The following is a 25,044-nucleotide window of genomic DNA, read 5'->3' as shown; positions in this document are numbered from 1 at the left end:
AAGATGTTAGAAGTGCCTTAGAGGTTTTCTGACACAATTTTCAGTTTCTGAATCCTTTCCTCTAGCCACGTGAATATTTCACTCTGCTTGTGAAAGGTAGGGGGTGATTGGCAAATATGTAGGGAACACATGTTCTTTTCCAGTCAAAGGTCTAACACTCACCCTTTCCCCAATGGCTTTTTCACATTCTGAATTCACTTCCCTTGACTTATAAACTTCCAAATACTACTTTCATTTATATGGTATAATAACAACAACAGAAAAACCCTGTTAAAGAGGTTTTATGCAACAATTGACTTGAAAGTAGTCTTCTGTTCCCTTTCTTTATTATACTGTATTTAGATAACTCATCTAAAGAAGTCTCATTGCAATCAGTGGCATGATTCCTAGGCTCTGATCCAACTAAAGTTAGTAGTATTGAAATTCCATTGAAATCAGTGAAGTTTGTCACATTGGTTTCAGTGGAACTTAAGCACAACTGGCTTTTCATCAGATCAGGGCCTTAGAATTATGCCATTGACCTCAGTGCAACTTCTACTGTGCAAATGCCCTGCAGCCTGTGGCCTAAGAAGATTTTGTGAAAGGCACTTTTAAAAAATGATTTATAATGTGCCTCAAAATATGAAACCATACTCCAGCTTATACACATTTGAACACTTTGTTGAAACACAAATCATGTAATTCAGGTTCAGTTTGTTTTTGTTTTGTTTTTTTTCTCTTTGCCACCCAAGGTCTGCAAGATGGTGAAATGATATTTAAGATGCAAATATAATTTGCTGCCAGTTTTTACATTTTGAATCCCCACCAACACTTGCTGCTTTCTCTCTGGAGTGCCTATGTGTAGCAAAGTCTGGCCAACATAGTTATTTTCTAATGAAATAACCTTTACATAAACCATTTCCCACATCATATGTATGCAAACCAAAATGACTTACATTTATTCTATCATTAAGGGGTAGCCAACATGATACTGTCCAGAAGTAGTTGGACTCAAACTCTCATCACCCTTGACTAGGATGGCCAATGATCAGGGATCATAGGAGTTTTAGTCCACCCTGTTGACTATCCCTGCAGTTAGACACCTGTGGGACCTGTCAAAGCCATTCTGAAGCCTCAGGCAGAGCAGGATCTGCTACCACTACCTGCATTCTGCTGGTACCTGCTACTTTCTTTCGTCGCCTCAAGTCTCATGGTAAAGAGGGTGATCTCGTTCTACTTTCCCTCCCAATCTGCCTCAGTGTGGCTCATGGTATTCTGACTCACAGGTCTGCATTCGAATTAAAGCCACAGATGACGCTCAGTAGTGGGTTGTGGTGCAGGACAGTGCTGCTTTCTTGACCTTCAGTCACCACCATCACTGTGGTGCACCAGGAGGATAAGGGGAAAGGCAGCAGCGAGGCTGGCATGGTGCAAACACACCAACTGGGGGGATCAGATTGGCTCCATTGGCATGTTTGCACTGCACCAACCTCACTGCCACCTCACCTCGCCTAGTACACAACCGTGATGGCAGTGATGGGAAGTTAGGTAAGCAGCACTGCTCCCACCAACCACTACTACTGTTCTTGTTGTTGCCATCTGTGTGAGACAAGGGAGTGCTCCTCCGGGGGTGAAGTCAAACCATTGCATTAGCAGCACCAAAGTGACCTTTCCAGGGTCCAAGCCTGGGCAGTGTGTATGGAAATCCTTGGCTGCCCAGTTGACAAGACCCCTCCCTTGACCTTGCTAATATGGTTCAAAGGAAAGCAGAGCAATACTACTGATGACTGTGATTATAGCAATGGATAGAGGAAGGATTGGCGTTTATCTTCCTGTCTATCAGATTGAATCATAAACAAAAAGGCCTGTAATGAGCAGTTATTTGGAACTGACCGTGGTGCTATATGAATGCAGCTCTTAAGGTTCTGGTTACTGACCACCAAGTTCAAAGCCAGATGGCCATACAGTGTGGCTGGATGGTTACGTGGGAGCCGGTTGAAGTTAAATCCTTCGAAGACAGAGGTCCTCTGGCTGGGGCGGGACAATATGGGATTGAGGGGACAACTCCCATCTCTTGCGGGGGTGCAATTAGTGCCAGCACCGTCCGTTAAGAGTTTGGGTGTAATCTTCGATACCTCCCTCTCCATGGAGGCGCAGATTACAGCTATAACAAAGGCGGCATTTTTTCATCCCCGCCAAGCTAAGCAGTTGGCTCCTTACTTCTCTCGCCCTGACCTAGCCACTGTGATCCACACGACGGTTACCTCCAGACTGGATTATTGTAACTCGCTCTACGTGGGGCTGCCCTTGAGACTGACCCAGAAACTCCAGCGGGTGCAGAATGCCATGGCGAGACTCCTTACGGGGTCTTCGCTGCGAGATCACATTCACCCGGTGCTATACCAGCTGCACTGGCTCCCGGTGGAGTACAGGATCAGATTTAAGGTGCTGGTTTTAACCTTTAAAGCCCTATACGGCCTAGGACCCTCGTACCTACGGGACCGCCTCTCCTAGTATGTCCCATAGAGGAACTTACGGTCTTCAAATAAAAACATCCTGAAGGTCCCAGGCCACAGAGAGGTTAGGCTGGCCTCAACTAGAGCCAGGGCTTTTTTGGCTGCGGCTCCAATCTGGTGGAATGCTCTGTCACAAGAGACTAGGGCCCTGCGGGACTTGACATCTTTCCGCAGGGCCTGCAAGACAGAGCTGTTCCACCAGGCCTTTGGTTAGGGCACAGCCTGACTCCCTCCTTTGGCAATCTTTACAGAACTTTAGTTTATGGTTGCCATCAACTTTGATTTTAATTATTTTTTATAATGTTTTTAGAATGTTGCACTATTTTAGTGTTGTTAGCCGCCCTGAGCCCAGCTTCGGCTGGGGAGGGCGGGATATAAATAAAATTTATTATTATTATTATTATTATTATTATTATTATTATTATTAATCCAGTGAATGTTGGCAGGGAACAATGATATAGTGAGTTTATACAATTTTGCTGAGCGTTCGGTAAAAATAGGAATTCCTCTATTATCTGCTTTCCACTAAGGGCTTCCATTGTCAAATGTTCAGTCTCTTGACCAGCACCTCCTCTCTTGTAAGAGAGGCTGAACACGAATTGTCAGAGTAATTGAGAGAAATAATGAACAGTATTGTTTTCACGAGAAACAGCCCATAGAATATTCTATGTAATTTGCAGTTCAAGTTTCATAACCAGGTTTATGTAGTTATGTAACTTTGCTGCATTCCGCTTCCTTTGTAATTTGCAGAGCCTTTTCCAGCACTCATGACCCCTCCAGTTTCTCTACTGAAACCTCAAGCCAAAAGCTTTGTGGTATATAATGGATTGCCGATGTCAAAACTGTGTCACCCTGAAGACACGTTAGTGGGTGAGAATGGTCCTCTCTGAATAGGCAACAGCTGTCGTCTCTTTACTTGTGACGGCTGCATGTCATGAAACTCTCCTCTCCCCATTTATATTGGTGATTACAAATCATTCCCAATGATAAGCTATTTGAGTCATTAGTGAAAGGCAGTTTTCTCTCTGAAAAAGAAAGTAAAACTATGTATTGTTCCCAGCAACTTTAGAATCTTCTATTTTTAGAATAATCACATCTTTTGTGGAGACGTGTTGTCATTTTTAGAAACGCTGCGCATCCAGCATGAAAAAGGCACAGTGAACCATGGTGAATATAAAGAGATGTAGGGGGTGGTAGGGGTGGCAGAGAGAGGGGGCTTCAGGTTGTTGGTTTCCTGTAATCTTGGTTCTCCTGCTCCATTAAGGAGAAGGAGAAGCCTGCAATCAATAGTTTGGCAAGTTATTTTGAATTCACATATGGAATTAAGTGTTCCCCATCTCTCCATATTGCCTATTCTCCTTTGCTAGCCTTTCGTCAGAACAACTCAGTCAGTCTGAGCCAGGATTCACCTAACCACGTAAAAACTCACAATACATTATCTAAGTAGGTTGAGCATTTGAAGGACTGCCTACATTGGTATGAAACTGGCCTGCTGCTAAATTTGATCAAATCAGTGGGAACTAGGAGTAGGATTTTTTAAATAGCACGCTTTTGCTTTCTATCCTGTGTGGAACAACATTTCGCCCATAACAGATCATCCTTTCCCCCACAGCTCCTCTTAAAAATGCTAAGACCCCATGAGCAATCTCCAAATGCTGATTTTCATGTTAGCTGGCCATCTGCATTAGTACTATTGTCCTCAACCCCAAATCCCTCTTCTTCCTTGATGCACACACAAGCCTTGATGTACTTAGCTTTCCTTATTTACTTCAAGCGAATGAATAGTTCTGTGTATATGTCCTTTTGCACAACCACCTTGTGCTTTCCATTCAAGTGAGCAGAAGAGAAGGGCGTGTCGTATATACTTCATCACAGAGTCTGGCCCAGAATAATGGATTCATATTCTATTTACTAATAACCAAAACAGCAACATTCGCTCATTACATATTTTAGTTTTTACGTCTTTTGCCCCCATATGCTCAGCTCTTCGTGAAGAAGGACAGGCTAGAAATGCTTTAACACAATGTTGTTGTTGTTGTTGTTGTTGTTGTTGTTACACCCCTGTATAAATAAATGAATAATCCTAGAAGAGTTTTGACTGGCTGGCTGATATCTTGAACAGGAGGACTACACATTGCCACATTTTGTTATAGCTCCTACTTCCGAATTGTGTTGTGTGAAGAACCTCCTAGAAAATGCCAGAGATCTTATAAAACATTTGCAGGAAAGCACAACCAAATTAAGCCAATCAAGACATAACTGAAGTGGGATTCTGTTTTTGACTTCACATAAGATTTAAATCAGGATTCGGAAAAGCAAAAATGTTTATATTTAGGAGCCATAGATTTTTATTTTGCTAGGTAAACGTAACATAGCATCTTAAAGATCATGGTCATTATGCTTGTAGTAATAATTTTCTAGCTGCTTTGTCTGCAGATCCAGGCAACATTAAACATAATTAAAGTGATGTATAAACACACTTCCTAGCTGCCATTATATCCCATTATGGTTCTGGAATTAGCTAGGAGCTAAAACTCAAATGGAGCCATAAATCAACTAAGCAGATGCCAGCAGCCTCTTCTTTAAATGTTAGTTTCCTCCTAACAGAAGTGACAAGTATGTGGGCTGCTGCATATTCACCATGACTCTGTTGCATCACTCACAAACAAAAGCCAAAACTTTTTAAAGACTGAATAGTATTGCAATTATTTATTATATTATTATTATTCCACCTTTCCTCCAAGAAGCTTAGAGTACTGTGTATAGTTTCTAGATTACTGTATTTTTTGCTCTATAAGACTCACTTTTTCCTTTCTAAAAAGTACGGGGAAATGTGTGTGCGTCTTATGGAGTGAATGCAGGCTGCACAGCTATCACAGAAGCCAGAACAGCAAGAGGGATTGCTGCTTTCACTGCGCAGCGATCCCTCTTGTTGTTCTGGCTTCTGAGATTCAGAATATATATATTTTTGTTTTCCTCCTCCAAAAACTAGGTGCATCTTGTGGTCTGGTGCGTCTTATAGAGTGAAAAATACAGTATACACATTTAAGATTTTTTGGAAACTGGGTGGGCGGTAGTGGAATCACTTGTTTCCTCTTCAGTTATTTTGAGCACCTGACCTAAACTTTTTATTTGGGGTGGGGGCACATTATTTTTCTTTAAGGGTGATTACTTTTATTTATTTTTGTCTGATTGACTGGGATGCTACATGTGTGCTATTGGCTATGCCTGAATCCCCACAGGGTGAAAACCCATTGGTGGAGAGGGGCTTAATGTCCCTAGGTGAGAGAATGGGAGAGGTTGCATGTATCACCTCAGAGGAGAAAATTGGAGCAAATGAGTGTGTTTCTTTATGTGGTCTAAACCACTGAGCCTCTTGGGCTTGCCGATCAGAAGGCCGGCAGTTCGAATCCCCACGACGGGGTGAGCTCCCGTTGCTCGGTCCCAGCTCCTGCCCACCTAGCAGTTCAAAACCATGTCAAAGTACAAGTAGATAAATAGGTACCGCTCTGGCGGGAAGGTAAACGGCATTTCCATGTGCTGCTCTGGTTCACTAGAAGCGGTTTGGTCATGCTGGCCACATGACCCGGAAAAACTGTCTGCAGACAAATTGCCTGCTCCCTCAGCCTATAGAGCAAGATGAGTGCATAACCCCAGAGTCGTCCGTGACTGGACCTAATCGTCAGGGGTACCTTTACCTTTACCTTTAGATGATTATTGGTTGATTATTGATAAAATATTCCGCTTTTTAATTGAAGTAAGAATTGCATAGATCAAATGTGTTGTGGTGGGTATAAGGAGAGTGTGGTAGTTGAGAGTGACTGTATATATCTAAGACTGTCTAGAATGCTGCCAGTGGAGTTCTGAAAAGGTCTGGGTTTCTTGCTGGTAAAGGAGACCAGTGTATGAATGTTTTAAATGAATATTTTAACCTTAAAAAGTTTAGAAAATTCTCCACTACTGTGCTTTAGCAAAAAGCAACTCACAACTCCTCGGTGTTTATCGGGCAACATTTTGAGCACTACATCTTATGGCTGCATATGTGGATCCTTGGTGTTCGTATATTTTGTTTTTCACATTTATATCTCACTCTAGGAAAGTCAGGGTTGAATCGGAGATTTGAACCCCGGTCTCTGCTATCCAAGCCCAACACTCTTACACCTCATTTTTTATTATAAATGGCATACCTCTATGAAATACGTTGGTGGGAAACTAATGAAAAATGACAGAACGTCTTTGTCTCTTTTTTGCAGTGAATTTTGATCACTTCCAGATACTTCGAGCAATTGGGAAAGGAAGCTTTGGCAAGGTAAGAGAATAGTTTGTAATTTGAGTGTGGGGTGGGGGAGCAATTAAGTGCACTGTAGTAAAGATAAAAGGAGGTGTTCAATTAACTGTTTGCACTTGCGCAAGGATTACCCCTAGAGCAAGGAGATATTCCTTCCCCTTCCTCTCCCGTCCATGCCCCTCACTGTCTGCAAATCTGTTCTGGAGGATGGGAGGAACTTCCAGAAAAGATTGGGGGGCATGGGGGAAAAAAAAAATGATCTATCCCCATGGCTTGGTTTGCCCATCATAGCAAGCCAAGTCTTGGCTTCACTGCCCAACTGAACTGAAAGGTCCGGGAAGGAGCAAAGTGTCTGTGATTTCCACCCCAGGAGCAAACATATTTGTACACTCATGCTAAGTCATGGGTTGGCTTAGTGTTGTGTGTAAACACAGCTGATGTGGCTTACATAGAAACCACAATACATATTGCACCGTATAGCAATAAAATCAGAAGGTAAAACGTCACAACACAGTGCAATCTGATACATGTCCATTCCAAAGTCCCATTGAGTTCTAGAAGTGCATATAGCAGCTGAGAAGAGCAACTTAAGGGCTGATTTCATGGGCTTGGCTGTATTATCAACTGCCTGCTACTTCTGAACCTTTGAATCAAGATTTGGGTCATATTTCAAACTTCTTTTTAAAAGGCTTTATTTAGAAAAGCGACTTGGCCCACATCTGATTGTTTTAATTTTAATTTTGACAAGCTCATCTCTCTTCTCAGGCCCTGATGAATGTCTTTGAAACCAAAAGACATTATTCCTCTACTAATCCAAAAATAATCAGGGAGCTTAAGGTAAAAGTGCTAAGTGTCTTGGAATCAGCTGACTTGCAATGTGCAATTTATTCAGTGACTCATAGAATGGGTCATGGCTCATGTGTATGAGTTGTTATTTCCATTACGATCTGTGTAACTTTTTAATTCATTGCCCAATAAAAGGAGCTAATGAAATGCAGTCTGTGGGTTCAGGCAGGTGTCAGAATGTGCAAAACTCTTACTTTTACTGAATATTCCTGTAATAGTATGCTACTGAAATAAAAAGGCGTGCCTTATCCGTTGAGCAGGTATATAAAAAGGCACACATTGAAGGCGCACATTAATTTAACAGGAATACACCGAGAGAGAAATAATGACCCGACAGAGGTTGAAAATACATGTCCTTTTCAAAATCTAGAAAGAAAATCCATCCGGGCATAACTGTTTTAACAGCTAGACTTTCCTCTTTAAGCAGAGTTGTTCAAACCCAGAAAATGCAATGTAACAGATTCTTACCTGTGACTGGAGGTGTGAAATATGTGAAATATTCTGGACTGAAGTGTGTGCTTTGAAGGTATCTTTCAGGTTTTTAAAGCCGTCATCTACTTAAACCCTGTGCATCATTCTGCTTTGCGTATGTATATCACCACCCTGAACAATCCTGGAGGATATCAATTTAGTACGACAAAGTCAGATAAGAGCCATCATTTGGAGACTCACTTTAAAAAAAAAATAACCACAAGATACATCTGTGGTGGAAATAAATTACTAAGCGGCAAATATTCTGGAAATCTTAATATCAAGTTTATTCACACAGATTGCCCCCCCCCCATTCTTGTCTTGCTCCTTTGATAAGATGGCTCAGTCCTACCCTCAAAGTGCCCCGTTTCAGAGCCTTCTGTTAGACCGTTCTGGCAACAAACCACCATGTTCGGTGGGTGGGAGAGGGAGGTCTGGGCCAACAGAATGGAAGGCTGGTTGGGTTGAGTCAGCAGAATGGAGTAGAGGGATTCTGTCACTCAATGCAACTTTCTCTCCCAGCCTGGCATTGGGGTTTTGGTGATTGCAAGCCTTACCTGGGAGTAAGCCTCATAGAATTCTCTAGGACTTACTTCTGAGTGCACATTACTGTTAGTCTGAATCTTATACCTCGTGGACACAGTGTACTGATATAGGGACAATGCTATCTCAAGCTGTCTTCATTATGTGTAGTTCAATTCAAAAGTACTAATTCACCATAATATAAACATGGCTGGCACCAGGACACACCTTCCTGGGCCCAGAGAAATTCAGAAGGAGTACTTAGTGTGCTGGGTTTGAACTGAGAAAGGGAAGGAATACCCAACTCTGCTTTCCACTCTACTGAAGTGGCAAATGTCACTTAGCACAGGGGCATGTTTTGCAAGAGTGGAGGGGGGCTTACCACCTTTTTTCAGAATTGTCATCGTCAAAGTGTTGCCGATTGAGGGGTCGCCAACATGGTTCCTTCCAGATATTCTTGGACCAAAACCCCCATCACTCCCAGCCCGCATAGTCAATGATCAGATATGGTCAGAGTTGTAATGCAAAGCCATGTTGGCTAAGCCTGTAATAAATGTGCACACACCAGTTTGTGAAACCCCCTTTCATACATAGCTGCAGAGGAAGGGGGATTTCTTCCCTACAGTAAAAAAACCTAAGCTGTTGTGGTTTGGGGGTGGGGGGCTTGGAGAGGAGACTATACTGGAAATACAGTGGTACCTCGGGTTACAGACGCTTCAGGTTACAGACGCCTCAGGAAACCCAGAAATAGTACCTCAGGTTAAGAACTTTGCTTCAGGATGAGAACAGAAATTGCACCGCAGCGGCAGCAGGAGGCCCTGTTAGCTAAAGTGGTGCTTCAGGTTAAGAACAGTTTCAGGTTGAGAACAGACCTCCAGACCAAATTAGGTTCTTAACCCAAGGTAAAGGTAAAGGTAAAGGTAAAGGACCATTAGGTCCAGTCGTCACCGACTCTGGGGTTGCGGTGCTCATCTCACTTTATTGGTCGAGGGAGCCGGCATACAGCTTCCAGGTCATGTGGCCAGCATGACTAAGCCACTTCTGGTGAACCAGAGCAGCGCACAAAAATGCCGTTTACCTTCCCGCCAGAGCAGTACCTATTTATCTACTTGCACTTTGACGTGCTTTCGAACTGCTAGGTTGGCAGGAGCAGGGACCGAGCAACGGGAGCTCACCCCGTTGCTGGGATTTGAACTGCCGACCTTCTGATCGGCAAGTCCTAGGCTCAGTGGTTTAACCCACAGCACCATTGCTGGCCTGGTTATGATAGGGTGAGAAATGCCTGCGTATGGGCCCTGCCGATGTAGTCCTGGTATCAGAGATGTCCCTAGGGTCCCTTGGGCCCCTGGCAAGGAGCAGTGTCAGCAATCCCCCCCCCCAAAAAAACCCACCACCCCATAACTTTACCATAATAACCACATTAGAAATTAGTACATTTTATGTGATCCAAGTACGGTACTTGAAGCGTCCTGAGTGAGGGCAAAGTGAGGAGGAAGGGTGAAATTATTTGCATTCCTTTGTGCCACAGTGCAAGACAGACAAGAAGCTACTTCCACGCTCGATCTCCCCGCAACAGCAGTGGCATGTCACTACACACATATGCCATACACTCCATCGTCTGATAGGTGACTTTTGCACTCCCAGTGGGGGTCAGTATTGCCAGCAACCGGGTGCGCCTCTGCCTGGTATTCACATACATGGAAGGGAGAAGTGGCTCCCACATTGCCTATGTTAGGTCTTGCATCTGTAACCTAATTATGTTTTAGCTGAATGGGCTTTTTCCAAATAGTTTTAGAAATGCAAGATACAGGATTTTTTTCCCTCCTTTTACAAATTCACTAACCCAGTTAGAGTGAACACATGTCTCTTCCCACCCAATATATTTATCTCCTCTCTGAGAAGGAGAAATAAAAATTCTAATTTTGGACTTTCTACTAAAGAATATATAAATTCTGAACAGTGATAAAAAAAGATTAACTGACCAGTTCACACAGGATTCAGCATTTTCTCAACTGCTCTGCTCTTGTCCCACATGATCACTCCTTGCATGCCCCAGTTTGCAAACAGATGTTTGGGGTTCAGTACATGGATACGTTCAGCAAGGGTTTCCTGTAATTCTGGGGACTCCAAGCAATGCTGCCACTATCATGGAAACTGCATGCTGAGTGCAGTGCATGTTTGTGTGCTTTTGTTTGTTTGTTCATGTGGTGGTATGTTTGGGGACTTCATGGAGAGTGATTGCATGGAAAAAAGGGACCGGGAATATGCATGCACATGAAAGCTCATACCAATAACTAACTTAGTTGGTCTCTAAGGTGCTACTGAAAGGAATTTTATTTTATTTTATTTTATTTATTTATTTATTTATTTATTTAATTAATTTTGTTAAAATGGAAATATACGCAACTCTAATGGAGTATATTTCCATCAAATTAAAATTTCTATTTACCTAAGAGATCTACACATCTTTTAGTAAGAAACCAGTGAATGAAACAGTATAACCCACTCCAAGTGCACCTAAATGGTACATTAATACTTAGTGACAGCACGACCTTTTTCTCTACCATCTAGAGCAGCGGTTCTCAACCTGTGGGTCCCCAGATGTTGTTAACTACAACTCCCATCATCCCTGAGCTCTGGCCTTGCTAGCTAGGGGTGATGGGAGTTGTAGTTCAACAACATCTGGGGACCCACAGGCTGAGAAAGGCTGATTTAGAGAGTCACAGGTTCCCCATGCCTACTATAAGGCATGGCTGTATAGTAAAGCAGAGTAATAACAGGAGAAATCAGTAGTCGCCTGCCATTGAGACTTCACTGAGATGGGCTTCCATATCTGTCATCCTTGGTTAGCTGTTGGGGCACCAGTGCTGAGGTGGGGCACAACTGCTGACACCTGCCCTGGGCCATGAGGTAGATGGGTATAGCCACCATTTACATTTTCAGCAATTCCTCCTAGGTACTGTTACTCTGGGACATTGTAGACAATGTAAATGACAGCTAGACCCAGCCATCCAATGCTTCTTGGAGCATTGGTGCTGCCACAGTGGTTGACTACCACTCTCAGGTAAGCCCACCAGGACATATCAGTAGAGGAGAAGATCCAGCACAGTGAACCAAGTTCACTTTAACTTGGAGCTGGCCCTGGATTTAGTGCATAATGGAGTGCAAAGTGGAGCATTTTGTTCATTTATAAAACTACTATTGCTAAGGGAAGTAGGTAGAATTATAAATTTGCAGCTGCTGGATTTGAACATAGAACAGCTAAATTCAATTAAATATAGACATAGTTGTTGATAAAATAATATGTGTTAAACAGAAGCCAATTGTAAGATTTAGTTTTGCTTGCGCTTCAATATTAATCTCTCTAATCCACGCTCCTCAAAACAATATGTGAACCAAAATGCAGCTGTCCTCCAAAACTCACACTTTTCTGAATTATGAGATGCAGTGTCCCAACCCAAACTTCGTGCAGAAATATGTATGTTAGGCAAAAGTGTGCATAAAGAGCATATATGCGTGAAAATACAAACGTACAATATATTAGACAGCAATGCTTCAGAAAGATGTTTATTAGACAAAATTGCACAAAAATATGTATATTAGGAGAAATGGGTACAAACAAAAATGATAAGGGGTGTGTGTGTGTATCGGTATATGTATATCACAACCTGATATGGAAACATTGTGATCTACACACAAGATAGGAAAAAGTGAGAAACTGAAACTGATACAGGCATTCCTTCCTTGCATTTAAGCAATCATGCACTGGAGAGGAACTCTCATTTTCTTTTCTTTAACTTTTTTTAGCAGTAACATTTGCTGTTCAAGCCTGTGTTTTTAATTGATGCTGGGAGCATATATGCAGCAGTGCCAATCACACTTACCTGGGAGCAAGGACAGAGTCACACATCCATGTTTATCATTTGATAGCTGCAGCATAAACTGATGACATACAAGTGTGAAGTGGCTGCTACCCAGCAAACACCACAGAGAACTGTTTTTTGTTTTTTTTTAACCATCTCTTCACTCTGTGGTCGACACATGCAGCCATGTGAGTCACTTACAGTGCAGTCCTATGTCTACTCAGAAGCAACCCTTCACTGAGGTCAATTGGGTTTACAACCAGTTAAGTGTTGATAGGACTGCACCTCTTAAGTGGCAGCCGATGAACTGAATCAACTGATGGGTGAATCAGCCTCAAATTCTACCAATTTCCTCGTTTGCATCCTCTCCGAGGAAGATGGCTTTTGCATGACCTTCCTAAGAAAGGCTCACGTCTAATGTAGTTTGCTGTTCAGAAGTAGTTTAACCTTATGATTGCATGGCTTTAATAATTCACAGAGCTTGCAGATGAGAATGACAAAGCTTTAATCTACTTATATAAAGGTCACCGAGGCCTACACTGTAGAAATACTGCAAGTACAATCAGTTTCGAAAATGTCTCAGTATCAGTTCCAATTAGATTTTTTTTTATTTTTTAGCTTGACAGCAAAATGTACGAATGCTTTCTCCTTTTTGCACTACTTTAGAATAAGCTCTTGCTTTGCAAAGTAAGCGCGCGCGCATGCACACACACACACACACACACACACACACTATCTCCATACATGAAGAAACCAACCCACACAATGAAGCCATTCCTGATGTAATACAAGAGCATGGAGCACCTGCTATATTTTACTTACTCCACCCATCAGATTGTAGAGGATTCCACCTCTGGATCACCATGTGGTGTGATGTCTCACTGCTGGACCACCAAGCTGATCCTTTTCTTTTCAATGGGTGGAATTCAGCATAGTTCTAAGGAGATCTTTCCATCAGCTTGCCAGCTGCAACAATCTCCCTTCTTCTCCCCCCATGCACTGTTCTGGGTTTCCCCTCAACCCCCCTGAGCCAATTTGCAGGAGGGGTGATGGGGGTATGCAGGGAGAAGAGGGGGGACGGGGACAAAAAGCCCCATGACACTAGTAGAAGACTTTGCACTAGCTTCTGCTAGCAGGACTCATGAGTTGAAATAGTTGATTCCAGCCCAATTTGTATATCTGCTTCAAGGTGTAAGATCCCATTAGAGGGACTCAGAAAATTAACATGAAAGCTCAGAGCTTGGGGGCACCAATATAGGCCTTCACTGGCATCCGGTGAGCTCCTCCGTTTCTCACCAATTGCTATGGTCTCACTGGATTTCCAAAATATCATTGACCTATAACTATGGGCCAGTAAGTTTGAATGAAATGCCCACAAAGGGACTTATAAGAACCTGAACTTTTAGATTCTACTGATTCAGATAAAAGATGAGTTCTACCACTGTGGCAGCTGAAACCTCATAAGTTACAATGACACCTCATTAGCAACAGTATCAGTTCCACAGCTTCCTGGCAGTACAATATATCTCTCTGGCTTCAGAGACCACTTCCCCCCTTTTACACAGTTAACTATTTACAAACCTAACAGTTTTTATAGCATAGAAAAATCCTTACTTATATATTTCTCCTCATAAAGATACAGTTTCTTCACCTAGCCCAGCAAGATTTGGAGGGCCACATTGTTCTCTACCCCTGGCCTAGAGCCATTGGTTTATGCAGTGAAGAATTCTATACTTTCCATTCAGTCTTCTACTCCTGTGTAAAGTAATCCAAAAAAGGTCTATGAGTACCTGTGGTACTGAATAAAAAACTTCTTGCTGGCCCATGTAAGCTGCTCTGAGCTTTTTGCTGGAAGAGTAGAATATAAATTACATAGCTAATCCTTCCTACAGCCTAGTTCTTCAGGGCTTCTCTTGGCCCAGTCGTCTTTCATTTTAAGCCTAGATTACAATAAGGAACATCGCAATCCACAAATGGCTTTACCCAGGCACACATGTTCTTGAAGCAAGCTGTTTTCCAAACAGAAACAGACCCTGTGGAATGTGCTTTGATCTATAGATCAGCTGATTGATTATTAGCTTTTGGACTCAGACTAGGTTTCTTGAAGTAAGATACATAATAAAAACAAGATTTTAACTTCAGTCTCAAACCACGGATCATGGATTTATATTCTAAAATATCCTATCCTGCAACCCAGAAATTCAAATTCTACAACAACGTTCTTTGTTCTGGTTGCTTTTCTTATAATCATTTGTAAAAAAATATTGTCGCACTGAGCCTGATAACATGATGGCAAGAGAAAACCTGATATATAGACATAGGCTGGGCCAGATCAAGGGCCCAAGGCAACTAGCAGCAAAATACCGAATGTGACTATTCAGATATAAGTCCCTTTGACTTAAATGAGACTTGCTGTCTGATGAGTGGGTATATAGTTTGCAGCTTTAACATTCCTTCCCCCCCCCCTTAGTCTGATCACATGTGGAGTAATATTACAACCACACAAAAACATCTGGAGTTGACAAGCACAATTTCCTTCAGTTTCATTGCTTCCTTCCCTTTACAACCGTTTGGTCTAGACAAACACAGCAGAATGAAGTGGGAATGAAGCGATGCTGCTCTGAGCTGTGGTCATGTGTCTACTATGCACATTAACCTTCAAACTTCTTCTCTGCTGCTTTTATGAGATTATTTTGATTGGACTGTGGAGATAATGCTACTTTCATTTTGTCATATTTTTGTTTTATGAATGTACTGGCCTTATTGTTTTCAAAGGTCATTGGATGTCTTAAACTGTATTCTTTTTTAATGTCATTGTATGTTGCTTAGATTACATACTATGTTTGCCACCATGCAGGCATATTAAAATCGTTTACATAAATAATATCTATTGCTCAATAATGACCTGGTTTTAATGCAGGCAGATAAGAACCAAACTGGTAAGAGGCAAATGATGTGGTTGAAAACAGGCTGTTGGTCAGGTTCTGGAGTGAACAAGTAAGGAAGCAGGGAGGCCAAATTATCTTCTCTCAGGGACAACTCAGACGGAGGAACCAAACCAAGATCAATATCTCAGCTGGGCCCCTATTGGTTCCTCAAGTCTGCTGAAGGGCAGTAGTACTAAATCTGGACATGTCACACAGTGCAGCCAAGAGCAGACCAATAGCTCCTTCTTCCATGGTGGCGCAGGGAGCAAAGGTTTCTGTGCTCTGTTGCCAAGGCTCTGATTCAAGGCTTCTGGCATCTTACACAAGTAACAAGGAGCAGTTTTCATTAACTGCCTTCCATGGATACCTGTTTCCCAAGCAGGTACTAGCAGGAATCCAGGTCACCAACAGTTGGTCTATACTAAGCAATATGTATAATTACCTTTGAACATTTGCACCTTTATTTCCCATTAAGCATATAATGAAACTAATAAAAAATAATTAACATTATGACAAAGCTCTTTCCCTCAGATTGGAAATTGCCAGGATATAATGCCATACATTTAGACCACATGTTTTACAACATTCTTCAGGGAAATAAATTTTGCACCACTGAGAATCAGATATATTAAGGATTTCAATTACAGGAGGCATCGTGGCATAGGCTAGTTTTAGATACCATCTGTATTCCATACATAGTTGAGTGTTAAGTATTCATGTGAATAGAATTGCATGAAGAAGAAAGTAGGTCTGTACTTGCTGCCGCTGACTCATTCTTCATGCATCTATCAGCTCAGATGCCTCCAAGTAGCATGAGTTAAATGCTCATATGAATTGACATGTGTCGAGGGTACCCAAGTCAGTGTGGACATGAGACACAGGGAGGGATGAATGACTATCTCAAATTTGGTTTCTCCCACATTCTCCTTTTTCCAGTATTAAGCATTTTTCCAGTTCCCCATATTTTCGCATCCATCTGTAATTCCTTTTAGGAAAAAAAGACCTCATGAAAATTCTTCAGTATTTTAAAATGAGTTTCTCCTAACATACACATCTTTGTATGCAATTCTACCTAATATACACATTTTTACAAAGTAGTTTCCCCTCATATGATGTATTCTATGTTGGTTTCACTAATATATGAATTTTTGTGTGACACTTTAGCCTAGTTTTAAGGTAAAGGTAAAGGGACCCCTGACCATTAGGTCCAGTCGTGACCGACTTTGGGGTTGCGGCGCTCATCTCGCTCATCTCGCTTTAATGGCTGAGGGAGCCGGCATACATCTTCCGAGTCATGTGGCCAGCATGACAGAGCCGCTTCTGGTGAAACCAGAGCAGTGCACGGAAACGCCGTTTACCTTCCCACCGGAGCGGTACCTATTTATCTACTTGCACTTTGATGTGCTTTCGAACTGCTAGGTTGGCAGGAGCTGGGACCGAGCAACAGGAGCTCACCCCGTTGCAGGGATTCGAACCGCCGACCTTCCGATCGGCAAGCTCTAGACTCTGTGGTTTAACCCACAGCGCCACTGGTACCAATTAGGTAGGTTTGCCTTTAAAAGCAAACTGAATCAGATTTCTCTCTCATCCTTGGGCATAGGTCAAGGCCAATAAATACAGTCCCATCTATCCAGGCAAATCCAGACAGAAAATGTTTCATTTCTTCACTGGAGCAGAAATCAGCTTTGCCCTCATTAAGTTTCTGGTGCTGCAGTTTCTTTCAGCATCCTTAGCTTAAGTGCAGTATGGAAATATTCTGTTTTTGAGTTGCTTTGTGGAGCCAGACCTTTGTCAGCTGCATGAGTTAGAGAGGATGAAGATTTAACAATGAAAATCTTGACCCGTCTGACCTCTCCTTTCCTCATAAGAGTGGTTGCCTTTTGTGTGTGTGTGTACCTGGGCCCTCACTTCTCCCCACTGTATTCCTAAGCAGATATGTGGCAGAAATAGACAAAGGCCATGCACCACTTCTCTCTATTTCTAGGATGGGGGAATTGGTGGCAGCAGCAGAATTAAATACTCAGAATAGAAACTAAAACTTGGATCTAAAGCTGCCCATGCCAGAGCCTTAATACCTCTGGCAATTAAAACTAGACTGGCATCATTCCTAAAAAGTATGGGAGTGATCTCTGCCCTTGCACAGAGATTGCACTAATAGTTTGAGACGCCTCTTTCCAATGTATATGAACTGTTGGCTTGGATCCAAAGATTCCATTGAATAAATGGAAGTGCCTTCCATTCATGCCGGGGAAATCGCTGGATCCAAGCCAGTGTAATTCTACAGCATTGAAAATATATTCTGTTTCTATGAAAAATAGACTTCTGTTGAAAATGGAATCTACATCAAAGAACACAAGAAGAGTCCTGCTGGTTCAGATCAACAGCCCATCTAGTCCAGAATCCTGTTTTCCTTAGTGACAAACCAGGTGCCTCTAGGGAGCCTGCAAATAGGACATGAATGCAATAGTCCTCTCCTGTTGTTTCTCTCCAGGAAATGATATTCAGCATCGTGTTGCCCTTTGAACAAGGAGGGTGCATTTAAAACTGTCAAGATTAGTAGCTGTGGATAGAGCTATCCTCTAGGATGCCCCTTATAAACCCACCTAAGCTAGTGACTGAAGGGACATGGGTGGCGCTGTGGTCTAAACCACTGAGCCTAGGGCTTGCCCATCGGAAGGTCAGTGGTTCAAATCCCAGCAACGGGGTGAGCTCCCATTGCTCGGTCCCTGCTCCTGCCAACCTAGCAGTTCGGAAGCATGTCAAAGTGCAAGTAGATAAATAGGTACCGCTCCAGCGGGAAGGTAAACGGCGTTTCCGTGTGCTGCTCTGGTTTCACCAGAAGCAGCTTAGTCATGCTGGCCACATGACCTGGGAAAACTGTCTGCGGACAAACGCCTGCTCCCTCGGCCAGTAAAGCGAGATGAGGGCCGCAACCCCAGAGTCGTTTGCGACTGGACTTAACTGTCAGGGGTCCTTTACCTTTACCTTTAAGCTAGTGACCACCACCATTTGCTGTGGCCACAAATATGTACACCAGGTTAAGAAGTCCTGACTATCTCGAATCCATTAGTAATTCCATTGGTATGAGAGATGTAGAGGGGAAAGAAAGTTATCTCTATGCATTTTGTCTACGTATGATTTCATAAATGACTATAAGGCACCTTCAGACTTTTCCTTCCACATGTTCAAAGAACATGTGCAGGGTGTTGCAGGGGCTGTGAACACCAGCCATACTGCTGATGCGCCTGCTGACTCTAACCCGGTTAAACATTGAGCAGGAAAAACCAAAGGGTGAATCTTCATGCATTCAGTGAAACATACTAAGAATCCTCTATAGAATCCTGCCCAGTTTTCCCAACCGCGTGGAGGACTCTAACTGAGTTCAGTCAAACACCTGAAGATGCCTTCTACAGACCCTGTCACTCAACACTTGAGAGTCAGGGGACAGGAGACACTGAAACCAGGGCTGGCATATACATCATCAGCATCAGCGTCATCATCATCATCATCATCATCAGGGAGCAGGGCTATCAGAGAGCTATGCACTGTGACCCCAATATCTGTTAACTTGGTTTGTCATCACTGCCAGTGCGCAAAACTAGGCTTTTTGGCCCTATGAGCATCACTTTCCACTTATGTACATTTAACCCCCTTCGGCTGTGTTGTTGCCCACTTACTCTATTTGGAGATCCCTAGAATTCTCAACATGAATTTATCTGCACAGCAATAATATTTACCACATTTTAACACTTGATTGCAGGGATCAACACTGAAATGGATTGTAGCTTCGTCAACAAATTATACGGCAATCAAGTATTAATATCTCAAATCCATTTTTCACCTGGCTTTGTTCCTAAACCTGCTGATCAAATGACATTTAATAATTGCGGGCAGGATTGGGTCAAATTAGCAAGAGTACAGGCAAGCAGTAGGCAATTGTGATTTGTAACATGAACATAAGGCTTAATATTCCCAATGCTTTCTCTTTTGTCTCTAGAACAGGAAGAATTTCCTCATCAATGTGTAGTTGTTTCAATCTAAGTGCAGGCTATAGAGGGTAAATATTTGATTTAAGCTTTTAGCTGGAATTCAGCTTGCAGCCCGAGTTCCATATTCATTTTTTAATAGGTGCAAACGGGTGGATCCAAAATAGGCTAGGCTAGACAATCTCTGTTGGCAGCATTCTCATATTCTCTAAATCACTCTCTCTCTCTTTAGAAGTTAGAAAGGCAGGATTTTAGAAGCCCTTGGTGCCATGGATGAGGTGTTGGAGGAGGCTATTTTCACATGCGAAGCAGCAAAGGAAGCTGCCATATACCATTGGTCCATCTAGTTCAATAATCCCTACAATGACTGACAGTGGTATTTCAGCGGTTCAGACGTGAGTCTTGTTCAGCCCTCCCTGGAGATGCTGGAGATTGAACCTCGGATCTTCTGCATACAAAGCATATCATCTATTACTGAGCTGTGACCCCTCCCACAGCAAGTGTGGTTGGATCCTGAAGCAAATATGGAATGGTGATCTCAGTTGGCCTCTAAACATCTCACATCCTGGACTTCCGGGGTGGCGCCATCGGCAATGGCGGACTCCCTCTGATTTGGAGGGATTAGCTCCACGCGAAACAGGTCTTTTCCGCTACGGCGAAGCGGGGACCCTTTCAAAAATCACAGGCGGATGAAGCCTGTGACCATGCGACTTGGCGGGCACCTTTAGCGCCCCCCAACCCGCAAAAGAACCCACTAACGGGCTCCGGAGCGAAGAGGGGGAAGTGGCGCGGTGCTGAGAGTCAACTGCTTCTTCCGTGGAGCGAAGCTGCACAGCTGTTGCTGGAGAGCGCTGCCTTTTTCCTGGGACAATTTGGCTTCTAAAATAATCACCCGTGAGTACTTACATTTCGGACAATTGGACTTTAAATAAGGACTTGTGAGCAGAAAGGAAAATTGGACTTAAAAGTTTACCTCATTTTGGCACTGAAACGGGAAGGTCTAAACAGGAAGTCAGCCTTCCGTTTCTTTGTAGATAGATTAAAGCAAAGACATGGCAAACTAGAGCTCAGAAAATCGCTTGTAAAAGATTAACTTTCATCATTTAAAATTGTTGAACCCCCCTTCGGAAGCAGGAGAAGAGGGGGGATTTTTTCGGACTGTTTAAACCTGCAGAAGTGAGTGTAAAGTAAAGTAACTTTCCACCGTCCTGATCCTGGAGCGGGGTGTCAGGACTGACGTTTTTTGAAGCTCATTGACCAGAGACAAACGTTTTGACAGATAGCTATAAGAAGAGAAACACTGATTCCATTGTTCCCCTTCACATTTTAAAGGAACAAATATTGACAAAATATCTGAAAAAGGAAACTTTGTTGTTAGACTTGTCTTTAAAAGAAAGAACAAATAGAAGTTTTCCCCCTAGAGGGAGACTGTGAAACTGTAACCAACTCCGAGGAGCTTGCAGCTGTTACAGATTACAATCGTGGGAATAAACTTCTGACCTTGCAGGACAATGTATTCAGAAGCTCTGTTGCGTGCTTTCTGTAAAACAAATGCCCTACTGGAACAGCTAGATGAGAAGACGGACTTGATGACTGATGCGATCAGAAATTTTGAACAGGCAGTGGGAAATTATACGGAGCCCACCCAGGAATTAAATCAGGAGTGTGCCCTGACAGAACAGATGAGGGAAGAGGATGTTGCTGAATCTTGGGCGCCAGAGATGAAGGGAGCTGTGGCCCAGCAGGAACATGAGCTTTTGGACTTGACAAATGAACTTGGAAAAAGCCAGATTTGGAAAGATAAAGTTTGGTTTGGTTTGGAAATGGGGGGTTGGATAGACCCCCCTATGCAGGGATGTTTGGACCTTTCAAGTGATGGGCCGTGAGATGTTTGGGGTTGTGGGGGCTCTTAATTTTGGAGGGATTTTGAAACATGTTCTTAAATACCACATGGAGTTTAGTGTGGACTATAGAAAAGGGGCTGATTTGTCGAGAAGGGTCAAAAACATTGTTAAGCTGAAGTTCCCACGAGTGAAAGGAGCAGGAGACAAAGGAAAATACAGTTATAAATATGAAGAAGAGCTGCGGAAGGGACATGGAAGAGACTTAAGGGCCTTGGATACAAGGTTACCAGGTTAATGCGCTAGATCGGTGGGATAATAAGGACTGACAAAACCCGGGACCAGGAGGAAGGGACGCTGGATGAAGACTGGATTGTTTTTATTTCTTTTTTTTTACTACTAGGATTGTTTTATAAAATTGATAAATGTTAGAAAAATGTTGGAACGAAATTACTTGGCTTTAGCAAAAATGTTTAAAGAATTATGTAAGAATATTATGGTTATGAGAAGTTGGTAAAAATAAGATTTAAGCTTTAAGCTTTAAGGTTCTTTATAGTAAAATAAGATTAAAATAGATTAAGGTAATGTAATGACAGAATATTATGAAATATGGAAAGGATTTGCTGCGACAATTAACAACTAGGATACAAAAAAAGGGGGGAGGAGGAGGTCAAAGAAAGAAAGTAATGACAATTGAGGATTTGAGAATGATGGATTTGTTTTTGAGTGTTTGTGGTGTATTTTTGTTTTTTGAATTTGTAATGTTTGATGTGGTTTGTTTTTTCTTTGTTTTTTCTTTCTTTTTTCTGCTTTGTTCTCTTTTGTAATTTTAAAATTTTCCAATAAATATCATTTAAAAAAAACAAACATCTCACATCCTGATATGTTGGTGCCCATTTGTTGATCTCATCACCAGCCATCCTAAATCCCCCCCCCCCCCATCTCTCACATTGCATGGGACATCATTTTCTCTTTTCTAAAACCACTTTTCCAAGCTTTTCCCTACTCAAGAAGGCAAAGTAAAGAGAGTCTGGCCCCAAGGTATGGTCTGAAGGCTCATGAGGCCATCACCTTGCAGAAGCTAAGCAGGTCTGGATCTTGTCAGTGGATGGGGAGATGACTACCTGGGAACCACATGGATGCCACCTTGGGGATGGAAGAAAGGTGGGCTATAAATGTGAGAGGATGAATGAGTGAATATAAAATTAAACTGGGAAGTCCTGGCACAGCTTCTTTATATAGCTGGCATTGAGAATAAGACATGTGAGAGCTCCTGAAGCTCCAATGGAACAGGGTACCTGACATGATAGCAGGCTCCAGGCCAGTGAGCCAACATCTGGCGCTTGGGTGCCTTTTGCCCACCTCCTTCATGGGCCTGAACCTCCCCGCACCCAGCTGTACAAGCTGGTTTCTGAATTCTGAATGGAATCATAGAACTGTAGAGTTGGAAGGGACAATATTCAACTTGTACTCATTACTGGAAGTTACCTGTCATCTCTCTGCCTGTTTGATTGACACAGTCTGGTCTGTTTTACTTTGAAATGGGATCTTTCCGCACTGAACTTTGAAATTCTGAAAAATGTTAGCATTTCAGGGTTGAGTTGTGTGACATGGTAGCTGCTGGAATTTATGACAGCCCCAGTCATCCATGTAGGAAAGCTGGTTTTAAAGTTAGCCTTTCGAAAGTTCCAAGCTCCCAATCCAATGCCCTGCTTATTTTGGTTCAGCATGCTTTATGTTAGTGTACTCTCTCTCTCTCTCTCTCTCTCTCTATATATATGCGGCAGCCATAGTCATCTTCCGTGTCCATGCGCTGCTGAGCAGGAATTACAAGGCCACTTCATGGGGATCACCAGATCCGTGATTTCATTTTGTACATCAGTACTGTGGCCAACAGAAGAATACATTGGGAAAGTAGAATTTGAGTGTGGCGCAACTGTTGAAATGGCCAAAATGTGAATCATCTCAGAAGCCCTTACTGCATCTGCCTTTAAGAGTGACCATGGCTTAGGGGTATTGTACATATTTTGCTTGCAAAACAGTCCCAATTCAATTAAGATAGGGCTGGGAAAGATTCCTGCTGGAAACGTTGAGAGCCCCTTCTGGTCAGCATAGTCCAATCCATTGTAGGCTGACAGAAGAAATTCCTGCCAGTCATAGTTAAACCATGGAACACTCTCCTACAGGTGGCAGTGATGGCCACCAACTTGGATGGCTTTGAAAGACAATCAGGTAAAGGCTCTCAATGGCCACAAGCCATGGTGTCTACTCCACCATCAGAGGCAGCATTCTTCTGAATACCAGTTGCTGGGAACTGCAGGAGGGGAGACTACTCTTGCCCTCACTTCCTTTCCATAGGCATCTGGTTGGCCACTGTGAGAACAGGATCCTATGCTAGAAGGACCATTGTCCTGATCCAGGAGGCTTTTCTTACTTTCTTACTTGACCTGAAATAGTGCAAAATTCAAATAAATTTAGTGGCCTACTCTTTCACAGTGAGTAGCAAAGAAAAATATTCTAAACCCAAAGACCTAAAAAGGGGCTTGCCAACCATGGGCACATTTGCAAGAGAAGTTGTTGTGGGCACCGCATACATGGCACAGCTCCCTTCCCCAGCTGTAGCACACCGTAACTGCCTCTGCAATGCAGTTGGCTAAATAAGGCTTCTTTCCAGGCTAATTTCAGTGGGCAGATGGGACCCTGGCGAGACATCTGCCTCTGTGGACACATGCGTGGCTACAGACACCATGTCAAAATATTTATCAGTCCCGTGTGTCCAATTTATCTCAATGACTCTTCCTTTGTTTTCAAAGCAGCAAAGATCAGAGGGATGGGGGTAGGATGAAATCTGTCCCTTCTTTTGCGATGCATTCAATTTAGACATCCTCCACACTAGGCTTAGACATCCTCCACACTAGGCTTCCTCAAACTCAGCCCTCCAGATGTTTTGAGACTACAATTCCCATCATCCCTGACCACTGGTCGAGCTAGCTAGGGATCATGGGAGTTGTAGGCCAAAAACATCTGGAGGGCCAAGTTTGAAGAAGCCTGCTCCACACACTTTCTTGCCATTTGAAGGTGGGGTTGCTAGACCGCTTCCTGCAGGACCATCCTCCTTCCCACCCCCTTTTTGAAAAACAGTCTTGCAGCTGTGAATGCTCATCCAGCTGCATCTTCCAGCTTGCTCCATCCCTGGGCCCAGCCCATCTGTGCTGGTCCCAGGGGGAGGTTACCGTGGGGCGAGGTCCAGGACCTGAGTCAAGGGTCAGCAAGCAGTCCTCCACGGGCGAAGCGGGGTCCAAAGCAAGGAGCCGGGCAAGGACAGGAACTCCGGAGGAACAGGACTGGGTGCTGGCCGAAACAGCTCTTCAACGACGTTGCTCCTGCAACATGGGACCGGGCTGACTGGCCTTTATCTTCTCTGAGGCCAGGGGCGGTCCCGGCCCCCAGGAGACCCGCCTCTCCTGGCCTTAAGGCGAGCACTCCTCCTGGGAGAAACCAGTTCCCTCCGCCTCTCTGCCCTGAGCCTCTGCAGCTCAGGAGAGGCTGGAGGGTTACTGGACCCAGGGGGAGACTCACCTTCCCCTGACAGGGCTGGGAGAGGCGCACCTGTAGGCAATGTGTCCTCAACCACCTCCGGAGCCAGAGTGGATTCACCTGGTACCTGCTCCTGAGGATCCGGCACAGGTGCAGGCACTTCAGAATCAAGGCCCTGCCCCAGTTCAGCCGGCCCTGGAGGCGGGGACTCCTGTGCAGGCCGGTTCAGCCTCTGAATCGGATTCCCAGGCCATCACACCATCGCTCA

General features: G+C 43.4%; 1 protein-coding gene across 1 annotated transcript in view; it reads left to right on the top strand.

Annotated features, from left to right (window-relative positions):
• The window catches only part of STK32C (serine/threonine kinase 32C), a 170,083-nt gene that overhangs the window by 92,982 nt on the left and 52,057 nt on the right, over positions 1-25,044 (top strand). The window contains exon 2 of the mRNA XM_081007213.1: positions 6,749-6,804. Coding sequence (XP_080863339.1) covers positions 6,749-6,804 — 56 coding nt within the window. The remainder of the gene's footprint in view (positions 1-6,748; positions 6,805-25,044) is intronic.

Source organism: Podarcis pityusensis (genome assembly GCF_964106645.2).
Source record: "Podarcis pityusensis genome assembly, chromosome: 5".
In the NCBI taxonomy this organism is placed as follows: Eukaryota; Metazoa; Chordata; class Lepidosauria; order Squamata; family Lacertidae; genus Podarcis; species Podarcis pityusensis.
This window is presented reverse-complemented; position numbering and strand designations above follow the sequence as displayed.